Source organism: Mirounga angustirostris, unplaced genomic scaffold (genome assembly GCF_029215605.1).
Source record: "Mirounga angustirostris isolate CCGP_5_RB_7025 unplaced genomic scaffold, mMirAng1.0.hap1 SCAF_17, whole genome shotgun sequence".
Taxonomy (NCBI): domain Eukaryota; kingdom Metazoa; phylum Chordata; class Mammalia; order Carnivora; family Phocidae; genus Mirounga; species Mirounga angustirostris.
Window position 1 is genome coordinate 30514210 of NW_026991725.1, and position 17129 is coordinate 30531338.

At 39.6% G+C, this 17129-nt stretch overlaps 1 protein-coding gene across 7 annotated transcripts in view; it reads right to left on the reverse strand.

The window, feature by feature from the left end:
* The window catches only part of KANSL1 (KAT8 regulatory NSL complex subunit 1), a 183302-nt gene that overhangs the window by 130775 nt on the left and 35398 nt on the right, over nucleotides 1-17129 (reverse strand). For all 7 annotated transcript variants that reach the window (XM_064582348.1, XM_064582347.1, XM_064582350.1 and 4 more), the window contains one exon: nucleotides 5045-6416. In XM_064582348.1, coding sequence (XP_064438418.1) covers nucleotides 5045-6333 — 1289 coding nt within the window. In that variant the 5' untranslated portion in view covers nucleotides 6334-6416. The remainder of the gene's footprint in view (nucleotides 1-5044; nucleotides 6417-17129) is intronic.

Sequence of the window (17129 nt, forward strand, 5' to 3'; positions counted from 1 at the left end):
AAAAAGCTTTTGCAAAGCAAAGGAAACAGTCAACAAAACCAAAAGACAACCGACAGAATGGGAGAAGATATTTGCAAATGACATATCTGATAAAGGGCTGGTATCCAAAATCTATAAAGAACTCATCAAACTCAACACCCAAAGAACAAAGAATCCAATCAAGAAATGGGCAGAAGACATGAACAGACATTTTTCCAAACAAGACATCCAAATGGCCAACAGACACATGAAAAAGTGCTCAATATCGCTCGGCATCAGGGAAATCCAAATCAAAACCTCAATGAGATACCACCTCACACCAGTCAGAATGGCTAAAATTAACAAGTCAGGAAACGACAGATGTTGGCGGGGATGCGGAGAAAGTGGAACCCTCCTACACTGTTGGTGGGAATGCAAGCTGGTGCAGCCACTCTGGAAAACTGTATGGAGGTTCCTCAAAAAGTTGAAAATAGAGCTACCATATGATCCAGCAATTGCACTACTGGGTATTTACCCCAAAGATACAAAAGTAGGGATCCGAAGGGGTACGTGCACCCCGATGTTTATAGCAGCAATGTCCACAATAGCCAAACTGTGGAAGGAGCCAAGATGTCCATCGACAGACGACTGGATAAAGAAGATGTGGTCTATATATACAATGGAATATTATGCAGCCATCAAAAGGAATGAGATCTTGCCATTTGCAACGATGTGGATGGAACTGGAGGGTATTATGTTGAGTGAAATAAGTCAAACAGAGAAAGACATGTATCATATGATCTCACTGATATGAGAAATTCTTAATTGCAGGAAACAAACTGAGGGTTGCTGGAGTGGGGGGTGGGGTGGGAGGGATGGGGTGACTGGGTGATAGACACTGGGGAGGGTATGTGCTCTGGTAAGCGCTGTGAATTGTGCAAGACTGTTGAATCTCAGATCTGTACCTCTGAAACAAATAATGCAATATATGTTAAGAAAAAAAAAAAGAAGAAGAAGAAAGCGGGAGGGGAAGAATGAAGCGGGGGAAATCGGAGGGGTAGACGAACCATGAGAGATGATGGACTCTGAAAAACAAACAGGGTTCTAGAGGGGAGGGGGGTGGGAGGATGGGTTAGCCTGGTGGTGGGTATTGAGGAGGGCACATTCTGCATGGAGCACTGGGTGTTATGCACAAACAATGAATCATGGAACACTTCATCTAAAACTAATGATGTAATGTATGGGGATTAACATAAGAATAAAAAAAAATTAAAAAAAAAAGAATATCTGAAAAAAAAATTATTTTCTTAACAGCAAGTACTTACTATAGAAGTTTGTAAGTACAAGGGCAAAGAAAATGAAAACCAAATTTAGCAAAAATGAGATTATCGGCCCAGGAATTCGTAACAAAATGGCAGAAGAAAACTCTTAAAGGGAAAAGAGAGGGAGTAGTATAAAGGAAAACTAAAGTGGAAAGGAGAGAATGTGCGCGCGCGCACACACACACATACTCAACAATTATACTGTGTACACAAGAGATAACTAAATGCTCTTATTTCTATTTCTACAGTTAAGAATTAAAAACTAAGGTGATTGCTGAAACATATACCTTCCTTGCCAGTTCGTCCCTACATCAAGAAGATAATGTTTAAATTCCTGCTCCTTCCACAGTGATATTACTAAACAATGATACAGGTCAAACCCAGTATAGTGCAGAATTTCAAAAGTAATTAATGTACCAAGACAGGAAGATACATGAAACGTTTTAGGATGATTTTCCAAAAAGAGTTTAAAATAAAAAGGTGTAACAACAGTTTTAAGCTAAATAAAATCAGTTACCCAAAAAAATTAATCAAGAAAAAGGAAAGAACTTCTCTAAGATAACTCATCTGGAAATACAGAATTTACTAACTGTAAACTAAGTATAATATGATGATAAATATACAATTTGCCAAAAATTCAATAACATATAAAAGTCAATCATTCCACTACTGCTAGCATGTGCCTATGACTTACAATGGATCACTGTTTTTCCTCTTGGAGGTAGGAAAGAAGAAAAAACACAAATAAATTCTTGGTGAAGGCTTGTTATTTTCACAGAACCATCCACTTGTAATTTAAGCACCATCATTTAAAAACAATTCATTTCAACAGCTTCCTCTGCTAAATATCTTCATCATGGCTGCCTAGACTAAATCTAGCCAATTTTATCTCTGGCAGGAGTACTTCAGCAAAGGAGTGAAATATTAAGCTACCTTAGGGAAAAAAGCTGAAATTCACCAGCTGGGTCAAGCTCCTGAACAGTGAACTAACTTCTTATTCTAGGACTCAAGAATTATAAATGTGGTTAGATTTGGGAAGAACTATTAAATCACAAAGAAAAGGCTTCTCAGCGTCCAAACAACCACTTCCCCTGCCTCTTTTCTTCTTTTTTAATCAAAGTAATGCCTCCATTCTCACAGTCTGGCCAATTGCTGAAAACCTTTAATAAAATACTCAGAAGGTCAAAAACAACTGGCTAAATACCAGCCTTAGGAGTCAGTCTGGTGACCTTGCTCGACAAAAACTTTAAAGTATTTATGCTTTATTGGTGGTTTTAATTTAAATTTAATTATATCATAATGAGAAGAAAGTATATTTACTTCACAGTACTTGTAGTGCCCCAATTTCCTTACTTTAATATGATCCTATACTTGGAGATTCAACTTCTTAAAGCATTGCTTAGCTGATTTAATTTCAAGAGGATTCAAATGATTCCAAAAAGTTTCCTAAAGTGATCCCTTAGCTGTCCTTACACTTTACAACCTTCCAATCAAGAAACCATTTCGTGGTAAGAATGCTCAGAATTAAGTAGTGAGTGAAGGGACTAAGCCTAAGCAGTCTTTTCAAATCACTAGATTATTCCACGAAACAAGAAAAGTTCTCATTTAGGTATTTTGATTTCACTGAATTGGAACAGTTCCCCACATTACCAAAACTTAGAAGAAATGTTTTCAAAACAAAGTATCCTGAAAACAGTAAACTTATAGATTCTAATTTTTCTCAAATACACAAAAGAAGTACATGAAATTTAAAACGGATCAACTACAGTATGTTTCATGAAATTACTCTTAAAACACAAAATATTTAACATTAACCAGGATTTTTTTAAAGCAGTGGCTTATGCAGTAAAGTCAGCAGGAAAATGCCACAAATATTTGCAAGCTGGGTTAAGTCACTAATCCATTTAAAGAAACATAACTACATTACAGCAGTAGCAAGCCTCTGAAATAATATCTGCTTTAGATGTGAATATAGAAGTGGACTCTCGAGTACAGTAAGCTAACAACAACAACAAAAATGAACTAGGTCTACAAGGAAGAAATTGAGCAAAATTATCCAGACTTTTTCCCTTGAAATAGAAACATAAGCTAAAACTGAGAAAAAAGGAGATTTACTTATGCTTAAAAAAGGCATGGCTGGGGGTGCCTGGGTGTGGCTCAGTCGGTTAAGCGGCTGCCTTCGGCTCAGGTCACGATCCCAGAGTCCTGGGATCGAGCCCCATGTCAGGCTCCTTGCTCAGTGGAGAGCCTGCTTCTCCCTCTCCCTCTGCCTGCTGCTCCCCCTGCTTGTGCTCTCTATCTCTCCGTGTCAAATAGATAAAATCTTAAAAAAAAAAAAAAAAAAAAAAAAGCATGGCTGTCTCAACAAAGTCTTCAGTGAAAACCTTAGTCACCTTTTTACTACAGGCAAGGAAAAACTAAATATTCCAACATAACCACCTATTTCACGCTACTTTAGCAATCTAACCTTTGTAACATCGCTGGCCCAAAAAGGGAAATGAAAGAGGATCTACTAGCTAACTCTCCTGGCCTTCTTTTCCAACATCTCGTGCTTCCCTCTCTCATAAGTCTAACACTTATATGTAGATAAATGTAGATTGGTTTATTTTTAAGGAGATATACTATACTTCCTTGTTCATCTGTAAGGAGCCACTGGAGGAGGGAAGGACATGAGTAAAGCACCTCTGGATTCACCATGCCAATCTGGGGCGCCACCCAAAGCTTATGTGTAGAATTTTCCTCCAAACAACAGATTTGGAAAAACCAGAAAAATTTATCCCAAGTATGTCAATAAATTAAACTTAGCTGAGAAAAAAATAAAATTCAAATCTGATAAAGACGGGCTTTTAATTTAGGAAGTAAATCAAGTTGTGAAAATGGATTGTACTTAGAGGCAACCTATAAAATACTCTGAAGCATTTTCTGATTCTTAGTCCTTAAAATGTAAGGAAATCTCAGCTGTTAAAAGTGAAAACTGGGGGGCGCCTGGGTGGCTCAGCTGGTTAAGCGATTGACTGCCTTCGGCTCAGGTCATGATCCTGGAGTCCCGGGATCGAGTCCCACATCGGGCTCCCTGCTCAGCAGGGGGTCTGCTTCTCCCTCTGACCGCTTCCCTCTCGTGCTCTCTGTCTCTCATTCTCTCTCTCAAATAAATAAATAAGTAAAATCTTAAAAAAAAAAAAAAAAGTGAAAACTGGGTACACACTCTGCTGAAAGTTTAACTAAAAGCAACTACAGAGGCACCCGGCTGGCTCAGTCAGTAGCACATGCAATTCCTGAACCCTGGATAGTGAGTTCAAGCCCCGTGGTGGGGGTGGAGTTTACATTAAAAAAAAATAATAATAATAAAAGCAACTATAAATTCCAGCGACATTAACAAAGTCAACTAAACTTCTGTCCCCACTTAACTAGAAATAAGAGAATCTGAAGTCAAGCCAGAGACTTACAAAAAATATCCTACATACAGTTCCAAAAGAAATCTAACTTCATTCTGAAAGGAGTATATAGTTTTACAAACAGGATGTCTTCTGGGTTTTTTTCTTAATAAATAACATCTATAGCAACACAACACTATGCCAGAAATATCTTTCATTTATTCACTAGCAAGTACATGCAACCACGTACCTAAAATTAGAAAAAAAACAAATGGAACATAGGCACCTATATACAAAGAATCCCATTCTCCCCATGATGGGAATTCACTCATTCTTTCTCCCTTGCCCTAACATTTCTCAAGAGTGATATTATGCATGGGTTTTACTCACAGGGGTACATGGCGTTGCTCAGGATCAGCTCTGGTCAGTTCCTCCTCTTCAATATCAGACTCTCCTCCTGAGCTACTGTCGGTGACGTCTGAATCAAATGCTCGTTCACTGCACCTCAAGTTGGCTATACCACTGGCTGTAAATCTCTCCAATTCTTCTGAAATCGAATTGCTTTTCAGGAAATTGCTAAGTCCCTCTGAAGTGGTGGTCTCACTGGCAGCTTTTCTCAATGCAGCTTCAGCCTTTCGAGTCAGCATCAACTGGCTCCGGGGCCTCAAGGGTTCCAAGTTTGGCAGTTTGCTCAAAGTTTTCTCTAAAAATCCACCCAGTTGATGCTGTATATGCCTCTCCACCTGCTTGGCTTGCACAACCTGTAAGCGCTTCTGTAACCTGCGGGCACGGCTCTCAATGTCGGCCTGCCTCCGTAGTAAAGCTGTTATCCTTGTGTCAGAATCTAAAGCACTGAAAAGAATGGAAGACAGGGGGGGCTTTTTATCCTCTAACTTGACACCCCCCAAGTTAGAACTGGAGTCTGTGCCAGGTGATAATCTACTGCTTCCTTGAAGTGCCGGCTGTTCCATGGAATTTACAGAAGATTTGTTTGCAGTGCTATTATTGCTAAATATAGTTGTGTGTTCTACATCAAGGCTTCTATGTGGAAGAGTGCAATTGGTCAAACCCCCCTTCAAGTCCCCAGATTCAGATGCCACCACTTCACCCCCCTGAAGAGAAGATGAAGTGAGAGCTCGTTTTCCTGCATTGAGGGGACTGGAAATGTCATGATCAGAATGTGTGGAACTTTTAGTCAATTTCTTAGCCAACCCATTTACAGGTGCTTGTGGCAGAGCTGTCTGACCACTCGTATTCATGGTTCTAAGATTTTCTAAGGAAAACTCCAAAACTGGCTGTCTCCCCAACAGCTCAGCTCGGAGTTCATAGGACTGAGATAAGAGAGGATGAGATTTAAGGACTGTCTGCTTGCTGAAGACACCTTGCAATTTCAACGACTCCTTTGAGGGCACAGATGTTACATCGGAGCAGAGATAAGATGCTACCAGTGGTTGCAGCTTTCCCAACTCTTCCTTGGTAGGATTATTTCGGAAGTCTAGACTGGGATCCTCCGCAGCAATGGCTTTCCTTTTGGTTCCGTTGGCAGCAATAAGGATGTTGGCGTTGCCGTTATTTTCGGCACTGCCAGGGGACAAAGTGGAGGATGGGGGAGCCAGTTTGAACCGGATATGGTGTGCTTCAGCTGCTGCGTCAGTGAGAGCGGGCGCCATCGCAGCCATTCAGCACAGAGAGACAGGAAGTCCAGCCTCTCCCGGTGCCGAGGCCAGCTCCACGGCCCCTTACTGCCTCCCCAGAGAACAGACTAAAAGAGAAAAAAGAAAAGGAAGTTAGAAATATATGCACATTAGAAAACAACTCACATGCTTTTAATACAAACACTGCTTGAGGCTATAATCCAAACTCTGCCTCCAGAAAGAAAAACACTAAGACTAGTCTGGAAACCTGGATACTCAAAAAAGGGGGGTGGGGAGGTGACAATCCTTGCACAAAGAAAGAAGTCCACCCTTCTTTTTTGTCACTTGTTACCACAGACTGAAAATAGCCAAAACAGAAGTTCCGTTCTGAAAGAATCAGATTGTTAAAGTTAAATCATCTGCCTAAAAAAAAAAAAAAAAAAAACCACTATAAAACTTCTTGAAATTAGTGGATTTAAAGCAAATGTATTGGGATGCCTGGGTGCCTCAGTCAGTTGAGCATCTGACTCTTGATTTCAGCTCAGGTCATGATCACAGGGTCACGAGATCAAGCCCCACATCCTCCTCTTCTCTCCCTCTGCCCCTACCCCTGTTCGGGGCGCGCTCTCTCTCTCTCTAAAATAAATAAATCTTTAAAAATAAAACAAAGCAAATGTATCAAACCAAACACTTAGCAATTAAACAGAAAAGAATTAGTAAGACACGCCCCATTCCTACCAAAAAGCTTGTATGCTGAACAGGTCTGTGCATTTCTCTTGCCAGAAAATCCAGTGCACATCAGCTTCTCACTTCTCTGACAGCTCACATCACCAACTTAACTGTATCACACCTGCTTTTTTTTGCTTCATCCAGTTTCTCTTCTTTCACTGTCCTCAATACAGCCCACCTCCAAAACTGCCCAACACATTTCTTTTCCTTTACCCCAAAACTTTTTAAGTTTATTTAATTAATCTCTACATCCAATGTGAGGCTCAAACTCATGACCCCAAGATCAAGAGTCATATGCTCCTCCAACTGAGCCAGCCAGGCACCCCCTTTACCCGAAAACTTCTTGAAAGAATAATATAAATAGCTGCTTCTGCACTCTTCACCCATAATCTGGCTTCTAATCCTACTGCTCTGGCAAAGGGCACTAGTAATCTCATTATCAAATCCAATGGTCAAGTCTCAGTCCTCATTCTATGGGACTTCTATGAAGCATTAGGTAGTGGTGACCACCTCATTCTTCTGGAAATGCTCCTTTCCCGATGTCCTTGACACCAAGGTCCCTTCTGCCCTCTTCTCTCTCAACTCACTTCCTTGGTAATAACCACCTTGTATAGTGAGGCCTCCTAACACTCAGAAAAACTTGCTGAGCTTCACTAATTGACACTCCCACCCCCACGATCCTCAAGCTCCCTAAAACTCAAAACTCTCTTCTTCCAATACATTCTTCACCCTGTTTTATTATCTCAGTTAATGGCATTGCTTGCATTTAGTAGCCCAAGCTAAAAACCTTGGCCATTTGCCTCTTCTACATCACATTGGACTTATTTGGTCAGACAGCAAAAGGAAACTTATATAAAGAGCTAAGCCAATTATTTTTTAAATTGCTTTTTTTTTAAATTCCATTGTAGTTAACACAGTGTTTAGTTTCAGATGTACAATATAGTGATTCAGCAATTCCATACATCACTAAATGCTCATCAGAAGTGCCCTCCTTAATCCCTATCAACTATTTACCCATCCCCCACCCACCTCCCATCTGATAACCATCAACTTGTTCTTTATAATTAGGAGTGTTTCGGGGCGCCTGGGTGGCTCAGTTGGTTAAGCGACTGCCTTCGGCTCAGGTCATGATCCTGGAGTCCCGGGATCGAGTCCCACATCGGGCTCCCTGCTCGGCAGGGAGCCTGCTTCTCCCTCTGACCCTCCCCCCTCTCATGTGCTCTCTCTCTCTCTCATTCTCTCGGTCTCAAATAAATAAATAAATAAAATCTTTTAAATATATATATATATAATTAGGAGTGTTTCTTGATTTGTCTCTTATTTTTTCCCCTTTGCTTAATTTGTCTTGTTTCTTAAATTCCACAGATGAGTGAAATCATATGGTATTTGTCTTTCTCTGATGGACTTATTTCGCTTAGGCATTATACTCCCTAGCTCTTACCCATGTTGTTGCAAATGGCAAGATTTCATTCATTTTTGTGGCTGAATAATATATATATATATATATATATACACACACACACACACACACTACATATATGAATGGACCTGACCCATTCATCAGTCAATGAACACTTGGGCTGCTTCCATATCTCGGCTATTGCAAATAATGCTGCTATAAACATAGGGGCTAATAAGCCAGTTATTCTTAAAGCATGGCCTACAAACTTAGGAGCTCGAATTTCAGGGGTTCACAAGACCAAAGCTATTTTCATATTAATACTAAACTGTATTTGTCTCTTCTCACTGCATGGAAGTTTACACTGAGGGTGCAAAAACAAGGCTGAGCAAAACTGCAGGTACATTCACATAAATCAAGGCAGAGGCAATGTACTAACAGTCACTGGTCATTGTATGCTCTACTCATTGACAGTTTAAAAAAAAAAAAAAAGTCCATTCCTTCTAACAATGTCTTTGATGAAATTATAAATCTTATTAAATCTCCAATCTTGAGTATGTACTTTTTTGAGTATACATTTTTAAATACTGTGTGATAAAAGGAAAAGTACACATAAAGCAACTTCTGCTTCTTTAAGAAGTCTGAGAAAAAGCATTATACAATTGATTTGCAAGCTGAACTGGAAGCATTTTTTGCAGGACATTATTTTTACTTGGCAGAACAACTGACAAACTATGGTTATTCAGACTTGAGTAGTTAGGTATTTTCTCAAAAATGAACAAAGTGAACCTATCATTTCAAGGAAAACCACTAATGTTTGTTGCCAATGATAAAATCTGAGTTTTCAAGCAAAAATAAGTATTTTGAAAACTTGTGCCCACCACGAGCTCGAAAATTTTCCCAATACTTAAAAAACTTGTTTCCGATTAAATAGATTCCTTCTAATATCAATGAATGTGAAATTTTTGATACCATATGTGTCAACATCTGGAAGATCTGCATAACTCAGTGAATGACCAAATGACCAATGTATGTTGGAAACTGATGCATGGGTAAAAGCAAATGCAAGACAGACCAATGGATTTTATCTAACAGAATACAAAAAATACACTGACTTAAGTTTTTGCTTCCACAGTGCAACTAACCTTTATGAAACTACTACTTGTCAACTATGTGTGTAAGTGTCAAAGAATACCCACATTTATCTAAAAAGGCTATTATACTATTCCTCTATTTTCCAACTACCTATCTGTGTGAGGCCAGATTTTCTTTATACGCTTTAACCAAAACAACCTGTCACAACAGAATGTATGCTGAAGCAGATATGAGAACCTGTTTTCTACGAAGCCAGACATTAAAGAGTTTTGCAAAAACATAAAACAATACCATTCACTAAACCTTTCTGCTCTGGTAAAAAGTTATTTTTCATAATACGTAATGGGTTTTGTCATTTTAAAATGAATTAGTAAATAATTATTTTTAAAATTTCTCAAAGTTTCTAATACAGCAACTATTGATAACCCAAGGAAGTTCTTTGTGGTTCTCAACATTTTCTTTCTTTTTTTTTTTTTTTAAGATTTTATTTATTTATTTGACAGAGAGAGAGAGACAGCGAGAGCAGGAACACAAGCAGGGGGAGTGGGAGAGGGAGAAGCAGGCTTCCTGCAGAGCAGGGAGCCCGATGCGGGACTCAATCCCAGGGCCCTGGGATCACGACCTGAGCCGAAGGCAGACGCTTAACGACTGAGCCACCCAGGCGCCCATGGTTCTTAACATTTTCGAAGAGTAAAAAAGGGTCTTGAAACCAAAAAATTTGTGTATCACTGAACTAACGCAACCTCCTCCCCAGTCAAAAAAAAAAAGGGCAACTTCCAATTTGGTCAAACATTTTTATCTCTAGATCAATACCAACACAGGAATACAGGCCCTACAGGAATACACTAAGATTCTTTAAAGTATGACAATTCAAATTACTAATATTGAAATATTTAAGCAAATGACTGAGAAAACCATCCTTACAAATACCAGTACACTTAAAAGTCAAATTTGTCTATTGCTCTATATAATTTGCCAAAAGTTTCTTGTTCTAAGACTGTAGTTTAATAAACGTCCTATGAAATAACTAAGATCTTCTGGGGCTTACGGAGTTTTATCCTTATGGACTTTTCGGGCATATGGCATTCAATGTGTCACAAACTGTTCTATGTCCACTTTCCCTATTTGATTTTAAATTTAGTAATAATTCCTAATATAGTATAAACAGTTGTGCTACAGACCAAATGTCAAATGAACCAATGTTCACATTATTTGTTCAAAATACATTGAGTTAGTTTTATAAGATGCAAAGGATTTTCTCCCAGGGGCGCCTGGGTGGCTCAGTCGTTAAGCGTCTGCCTTCGGCTCAGGTCGTGATCCCAGGGTCCTGGGCTCAAGCCCCGCATCGGGCTCCCTGCTCGGCAGGAAGCCTGCTTCTCCCTCTCCCACTCCCCCTGCTTGTGTTCCTGCTCTCACTATCTCTGTCAAATAAAAAAATCTTAAAAAAAAAAAAAAAGGATTTTCTCCCATAAACAAAAATCACTATCAGGTCTTTCCCATCAAGAATGTCTCCTCTTCTGAACTGACATCAATACATAGTTGATAATAGCAATGAAGAAAGGCGCGTTATCAGTATAAGATGAGCAATACAACATGTGAGAAGAGTAGCTGTGAGAAGTTGTAGTCTACTAACCCAGAGCTCTGCAGTAAGTCTCAGCCATGGCAGGAAACACCCCCGCCCCCCCCCCCATGGGGACCCAGGCAAGGACACAGATGTTACATAGCTTACACAAAACTTACTCAGGAAAACCCAGGCTCACCCAGCACACATAAAATGGGTCATAATTAACATCACACCACAGAAGGTACTTAAGCAGTTGGTTTAGAATTATACAATTCCTTAAAGTTCACAACTTAAAAATCTTCTGGCTCAAATCCCAACTTTTTCAAGATTTCTCTGGCCCTCTGAAAGTACATCTGTGAACTTGACATTAATCACGTACATCTCAAAGGCAAGAGTTTATTTTGTTTACACACGCTCTCCTCGGTCTCAGTATCCCCACAGGATGCACACTGCCAAGAGTAGTTACTAAAACAATCACCTAAATAAGTAGGGAGGGTGAAAGGAGAGAAGGGGAAAGGCAACCTCTTCAGAAGGTATTCCATTCCTAACTCCTAAATCTTTATTTCTGTATCAAAACAATACTGTTAAAAAAAAAACTGAAATCTTCATCCTTTCCCTTTACTGACTTAAAATACTATGCTGAGATTCAATGTTACCCCCAAAGACACTCACTCTGTTAAGTATGGGGAACAGGTCTGGCTTCACATTCTGGCTCTACCCTCATTTAAATTATTTATGTGGTTCCTCAATTTCCTCATCTGCAAATGACAGAGCCTACCACAAAAGGCTGCTTGATGATTAAATAAAATACTTACAATTACTTAGCCTAGTGCCTGATACAAACACCCATTATTTGCACTATTATTATAACCTATAGACAAAAAGCAAATATAAAAGGAATAAATTTCAGTAAGACTTCTTAATGCACAGGAAAAATATAAAGCAAATAGTTCCCTAAAACATCACTGTAGTTCAGGACCCATGCCCATAAAAATGGACATGGCAAATCTAGTTAGCACTCAGTATTAGCTGTAACTGCTATAGACTACCAAAGCTTTGAACTTTTCTTTAATTTTTGCTCTATGTTTAGATTTACTTTTGTGTGTGGGGGGGGGGTAAAGAGCACAAGTGAGGGGTGGAGGGGCAGAGGGAGAGAATCCTAAGCAGGCTCCATGCCCAGCACAAAGCCCAATGCGGGGCTTGATTTCACAACCCTGAGATCATGAGCCAAAATCAAGAGTGCGACGCCTAACCAACTGAGCCACCTTGGCACCCCTAGATTTACTTTTAATACTTCATGATGTTGCTTACAATAAAAAGAAAGCAAATCAAATGCCCAACAACTTGTTTAAAGTATGCAACAGCCATGCAACCATAAATAATAACAATGTAGAACTACATTTACTGACTTGAAAAAGTGCTTGCTCCACTGTTAAATGAAAAAACAGAAAGGTGTTACAAAAAACAAAACTCATACTATGGGCTCATTTTTGTCTAAAAAAAAGTAGGTGGTTAAGATTCTTTTGTCTTTTGTTTTCTAGCATATATACTGTCTCCACCATAAACACCTACTACTTGCATAATAAAAGGAAAAGAAGCAAAAAGAAAATAATGCAAATTCTTAACCAAAAAATCTGAGTAAGGCAAAATGTCAAGGTAACTTTCAAAAATTTAACATACTGAGCAAAATGTTCATTAAAGCAATGATTCCCATCCCACTTGAATCCCAAAAGCTTCACTCTTCAATTTAAAGCAGAGAAAGACTCTCAAGCAGTTTTACAAAAACAGAACTTATGATAAATAACCTTTCTCCAAAGAATACAAAGCATTAAAAGCTGTAATTAACTTATTAATCCTCATAACTACCTGGGCAGGTTTCAGGATGGGATTATAACTTCCAATTTACTAGTGGGGACAGATAATATTAAGTTGTACCGTACGTTCAAAATAAAGAAACCTAAAATATCCCAATTTTTAGTTCATTTAATAAACCACAATCTGACACATGCTGTCACTGACATTAATTAAGATCCTGCAGTAAGTTTGAAGAAACTCAAAAAGAGGGCTATAAAAGATTGAGCTAGGTATTAATGGTTCTCCTCCCAGTTCCAAGGAAGCATTTTGGGGACTGGAAGATGTCAGATGGGTTCAGCAGGCAAACACATTTGGGGAAAACTGTCCTGACGGAGATTCACAATGCATTTCATCAGACTGAATACTTAAATGCTTGCCTTTACCAAACCAAATGAACATTCTTTTTTCCCATTACACCTATTAGTATCTTGCAGAACACTGTTCTGAAGGATACAAGTTGGGATAAAGTTCAATTATGTGACCTTCAGGGTCTCTTCCTATGCTTATGATTCTCTTAGTCTAAACTGAAATACAGGTTCAAGGAAAAACTTCCACCTGACACAAGCAGCACTTGGGAGGCAAAAATATACCCCTAGGGCAGCTTCTCAACACTAGCACTACTGCCATCCTGTGCCAAATACTTTTTTTGTGGTGGGGAGGGGCCTCTCCTCTGGCAGCATCCCTGGCTCCACCCACTAGATGCCAGCAGCACCCTTCTACCAGTAATGACAACCCAAATCACCTCCAGACACGTCACATGTCCCCTAGGGGGCAAGATCACATGTTCCAATAGAAAACCACTGCCTAGATACAGACTTTATACATACATGTATTTTTTTTAACTGTTGTCCGCATAAATATTTTCTTTGCAGGAAGCAAAACATATCTTAGCTGCTTCAAACACTCCACATCTACAAGTGAAAGCCTTGTCTTATTCCTTTAGAGTTCCCAAGACAGGACTCCAGGTACACAAGAACAATCTGGCAGCATCCACCTTGCAAAAATGTTGATAAGCCGCAGAGACCCAAGGAGAGGGGTGTGGCCATTGGGCTGGCCAACAAACCACACTTTCCCTGGAAACAGAAGCACAAATCAGATGCGGAAGAAAAGTCTGCCCATAATGTGGCTTCTATTAGTCTCTTCCCCACCATTACCTCATTACTCTGCACTAAGTAAAGAAATAGGAGCAGGAAGGATGGTTAGGGAAGTGTCCATGAGGTTGTCAAAATTTCAACTGAAACTTGAAAATTAGCTAAAATATCATCACGTAAAAGGCTATAGCAAGAGAATGGTAATGTGGCATTCTTGTGAAAGGAAATGGCATGGGAAAAGGCAAGGCTGTGGGAAAACATAGGACATCCTGGAGGCTAAAAGAAATGATCAATTTACTTGAAATATAAAGCATATTTTAACGGAGGAAACAGTACAGAAAAAAGTGGAAAGGCAGTCTAAAGCCAGATCATTAATGGACAACCTTGAGTAGCCACCCTTAACTCACACTTAAAGGCAGCAGAATGTCATTAAAGGTTTTTCAAATAGGAAGTGACACACCAGAACTGTGCTTTAGAGACCAGGTGGACAGGATGGATTAAAAGAAAGTAAAAAGGCAAAGAGCACTGATGAAGCTACAGCAGTAACCCAGACAGGGTGCAGCCAGGAGCACAACTAAGGTGGTCGCCACAGCAGAATCAGCAAAGTTTCCCCTCCAAGCTTAAACACAGAAGTTGGAAGGGGCTAAAATTTGTAGAAGGGCCAAATAAACGACACAAACAAAATGTGAAGGCTCTTAAAGACAGAAGACTCTCTTTCCTTCATAACTTCATCTCCTTCATGATGAAATCCTTCCATTTATTTCTCATAAGGCTATTCGGGTGGTATATCCTTTCTATTCCTAACCTTATCAACCCAAACCCAGTCTGGGGCCTCATTAACTCAAACCTAAATTATGCTAATGACTTCTTGACAGCCTTGGTCCTTCAATCTGGTCCGTACCTTTTTATTACCTCACTTCTCTACTCTGGAATAGCTCCTCGTGCATTTCTCAGAAGTCCAAATTCTCCAAGATGAAATTTAACACAGTATCACAGCAAATGGATCAGGTACAGTGGACCTAGAACTCCCCCAGATTCCCAACTCCATAAACTCTGCAGCTTCTACCTGGAAGACCCTTCTAACTTTTAGGCTCAAAATTTAATTAATACTTCAATACATGGCATTTCCACAAAAACTTTTCCAGACTGTTCAGATTCACATCTCTCTCTTCCTGCTTAAATTGTACGATGCACTTAAAAAGTCAACATCACTCGGGCGCCTGGGTGGCTCAGATGGTTAAACGTCTGCCTTCGGCTCAGGTCATAATCCCAGAGTCCTGGGATCGAGTCCCGCGCATCGGGCTCCCTGCTCCACGGGAAGCCGGCTTCTCCCTCTGCCTCTCTGTCTCTCTCTCTGTCTCTCATGAATAAATAAATAGAATCTTAAAAAAAAAAAAAAAAAGTCAACATCACTCAATTCAAACTATCTGAATGTTCCCCAATTGTCAATTTATGAATTCTAGTTCCACGATGGCGAAGTTCCTTAGCATCCTTCTTAGGCATGCTAACTTTATCTAAAGCTTGGAACACAGTAAGCACTGTGGGTACTTAGTGACTGGGCTAGAGCAGTCAAAAGACATCATTTTGCTACCCAGAGAAAGATGAGGAAATTCTAATGAAGAAACTAACACACTCGAAATAATGGGAAAGGATTTGAGAGATGATCCACGAAGACCTCCTATGAACCAAGTGGTACATGTACAGCTTCTCAAGAAGAGAAAGAGAGGAAGAATGCAGCTATGTAGTGATCTCTGATAAAGTACTGAAAGCTACATAATGGGACACACTGCAAAGTATTTCTTTTACGTGGAAACAAATGTTTTGTTATGGAATACAATAGAGAATAGGAGGCAAACTTTTTATTATAAAACGAACTAATGGGGACTGTACCCACCCTAGTCCCTGATATGTTCCCATGCCAACAGGGCTTCTTATAACTGAATACGGTTTTGGTTTATAATTACTAAGGGAAACACAGCTCTGACGGGAGGATAGGTTATTATTACGACTGCTGTTCACTAACATTAACTAACCTTTTACTATGTCACTGTACTGTTTTATACATATGCTCTCATTTAATCCTCACAACATTAAAAAGCAAGTACTCTTACTCTCGTTTTATAGATGAGGAACCTTGATGCTCAAAAGTTAAGTAATGTGCCCAAGATCAAACAACTACTAAGCTGCAGAGGGAGGATTCCAATTCAAACCTCTAGATCTAAAACCCATGCTTTTAACTACTACCCTAAGTAGCTGAAGGCTAGATTTAAACTGGAAGAGCCTTAATTGCTAGACACTAGACGTGGAATTTTAGTCTTTAGACGAAAGTCAGTGAGGGAACACCAACTGATGATCTCCAATAAACATTTTATGAAAATGCCTACAACATTCAAATCACCACACTAAGTGCCTACAAGAATGAAAAGGACCACTCAGGACAGACACTACTGTGTGATCAGGGAATCCCAGGGAACCACATTAAGGGGCCCTCACACAAGCCGAATCAGTAGGGTCATAAAAGGCTTCCCAAAGGAGGCAGTATCTTAGTTGAAACCTAAAGAGTAAGTAGGGAGGAGGGCCCAGCATCACTCATAACAGCTACTTCAAGAATCCCATATCCAAACCCATTCCCTGCCCCCAACACCAAATCCAAAACCAATTCCTGTCGCTCAACATTCCCCATGTGAGTGAATACTGATCCCAACTACTGATTTACCAGCTATCATAGATAACTCATTTAAGCACATACTAATGCCACATACAAGTAATAAAAAGACTATAGAAGCAGTTTCATTAATGACAAAGATAAGAGGATAGAAAGTAGGTGCAAAGGTAAAACCAGATGATAAATACTGTGCTTTGCGTGAAGGGGTCAAGGAAGGGTTCCAGAAAGAGAGGACATTCTGACTGAATTTTGAAGCCTGAGTAGGGAGGGTTCAATAGGTAGAATGATAGGCACATTCATTGCATCCTAATGCCACTGCCTCAGTTCACAGCCTCATTATGTACTACAGTAAATTCAGGCAGTAATAATCTCCCAACTGTTCTTTCTTCCTGTCTCAGCAAGCCTTCAGTCTAGCGTCCACTACCAAAATAATTATTAGAAAGG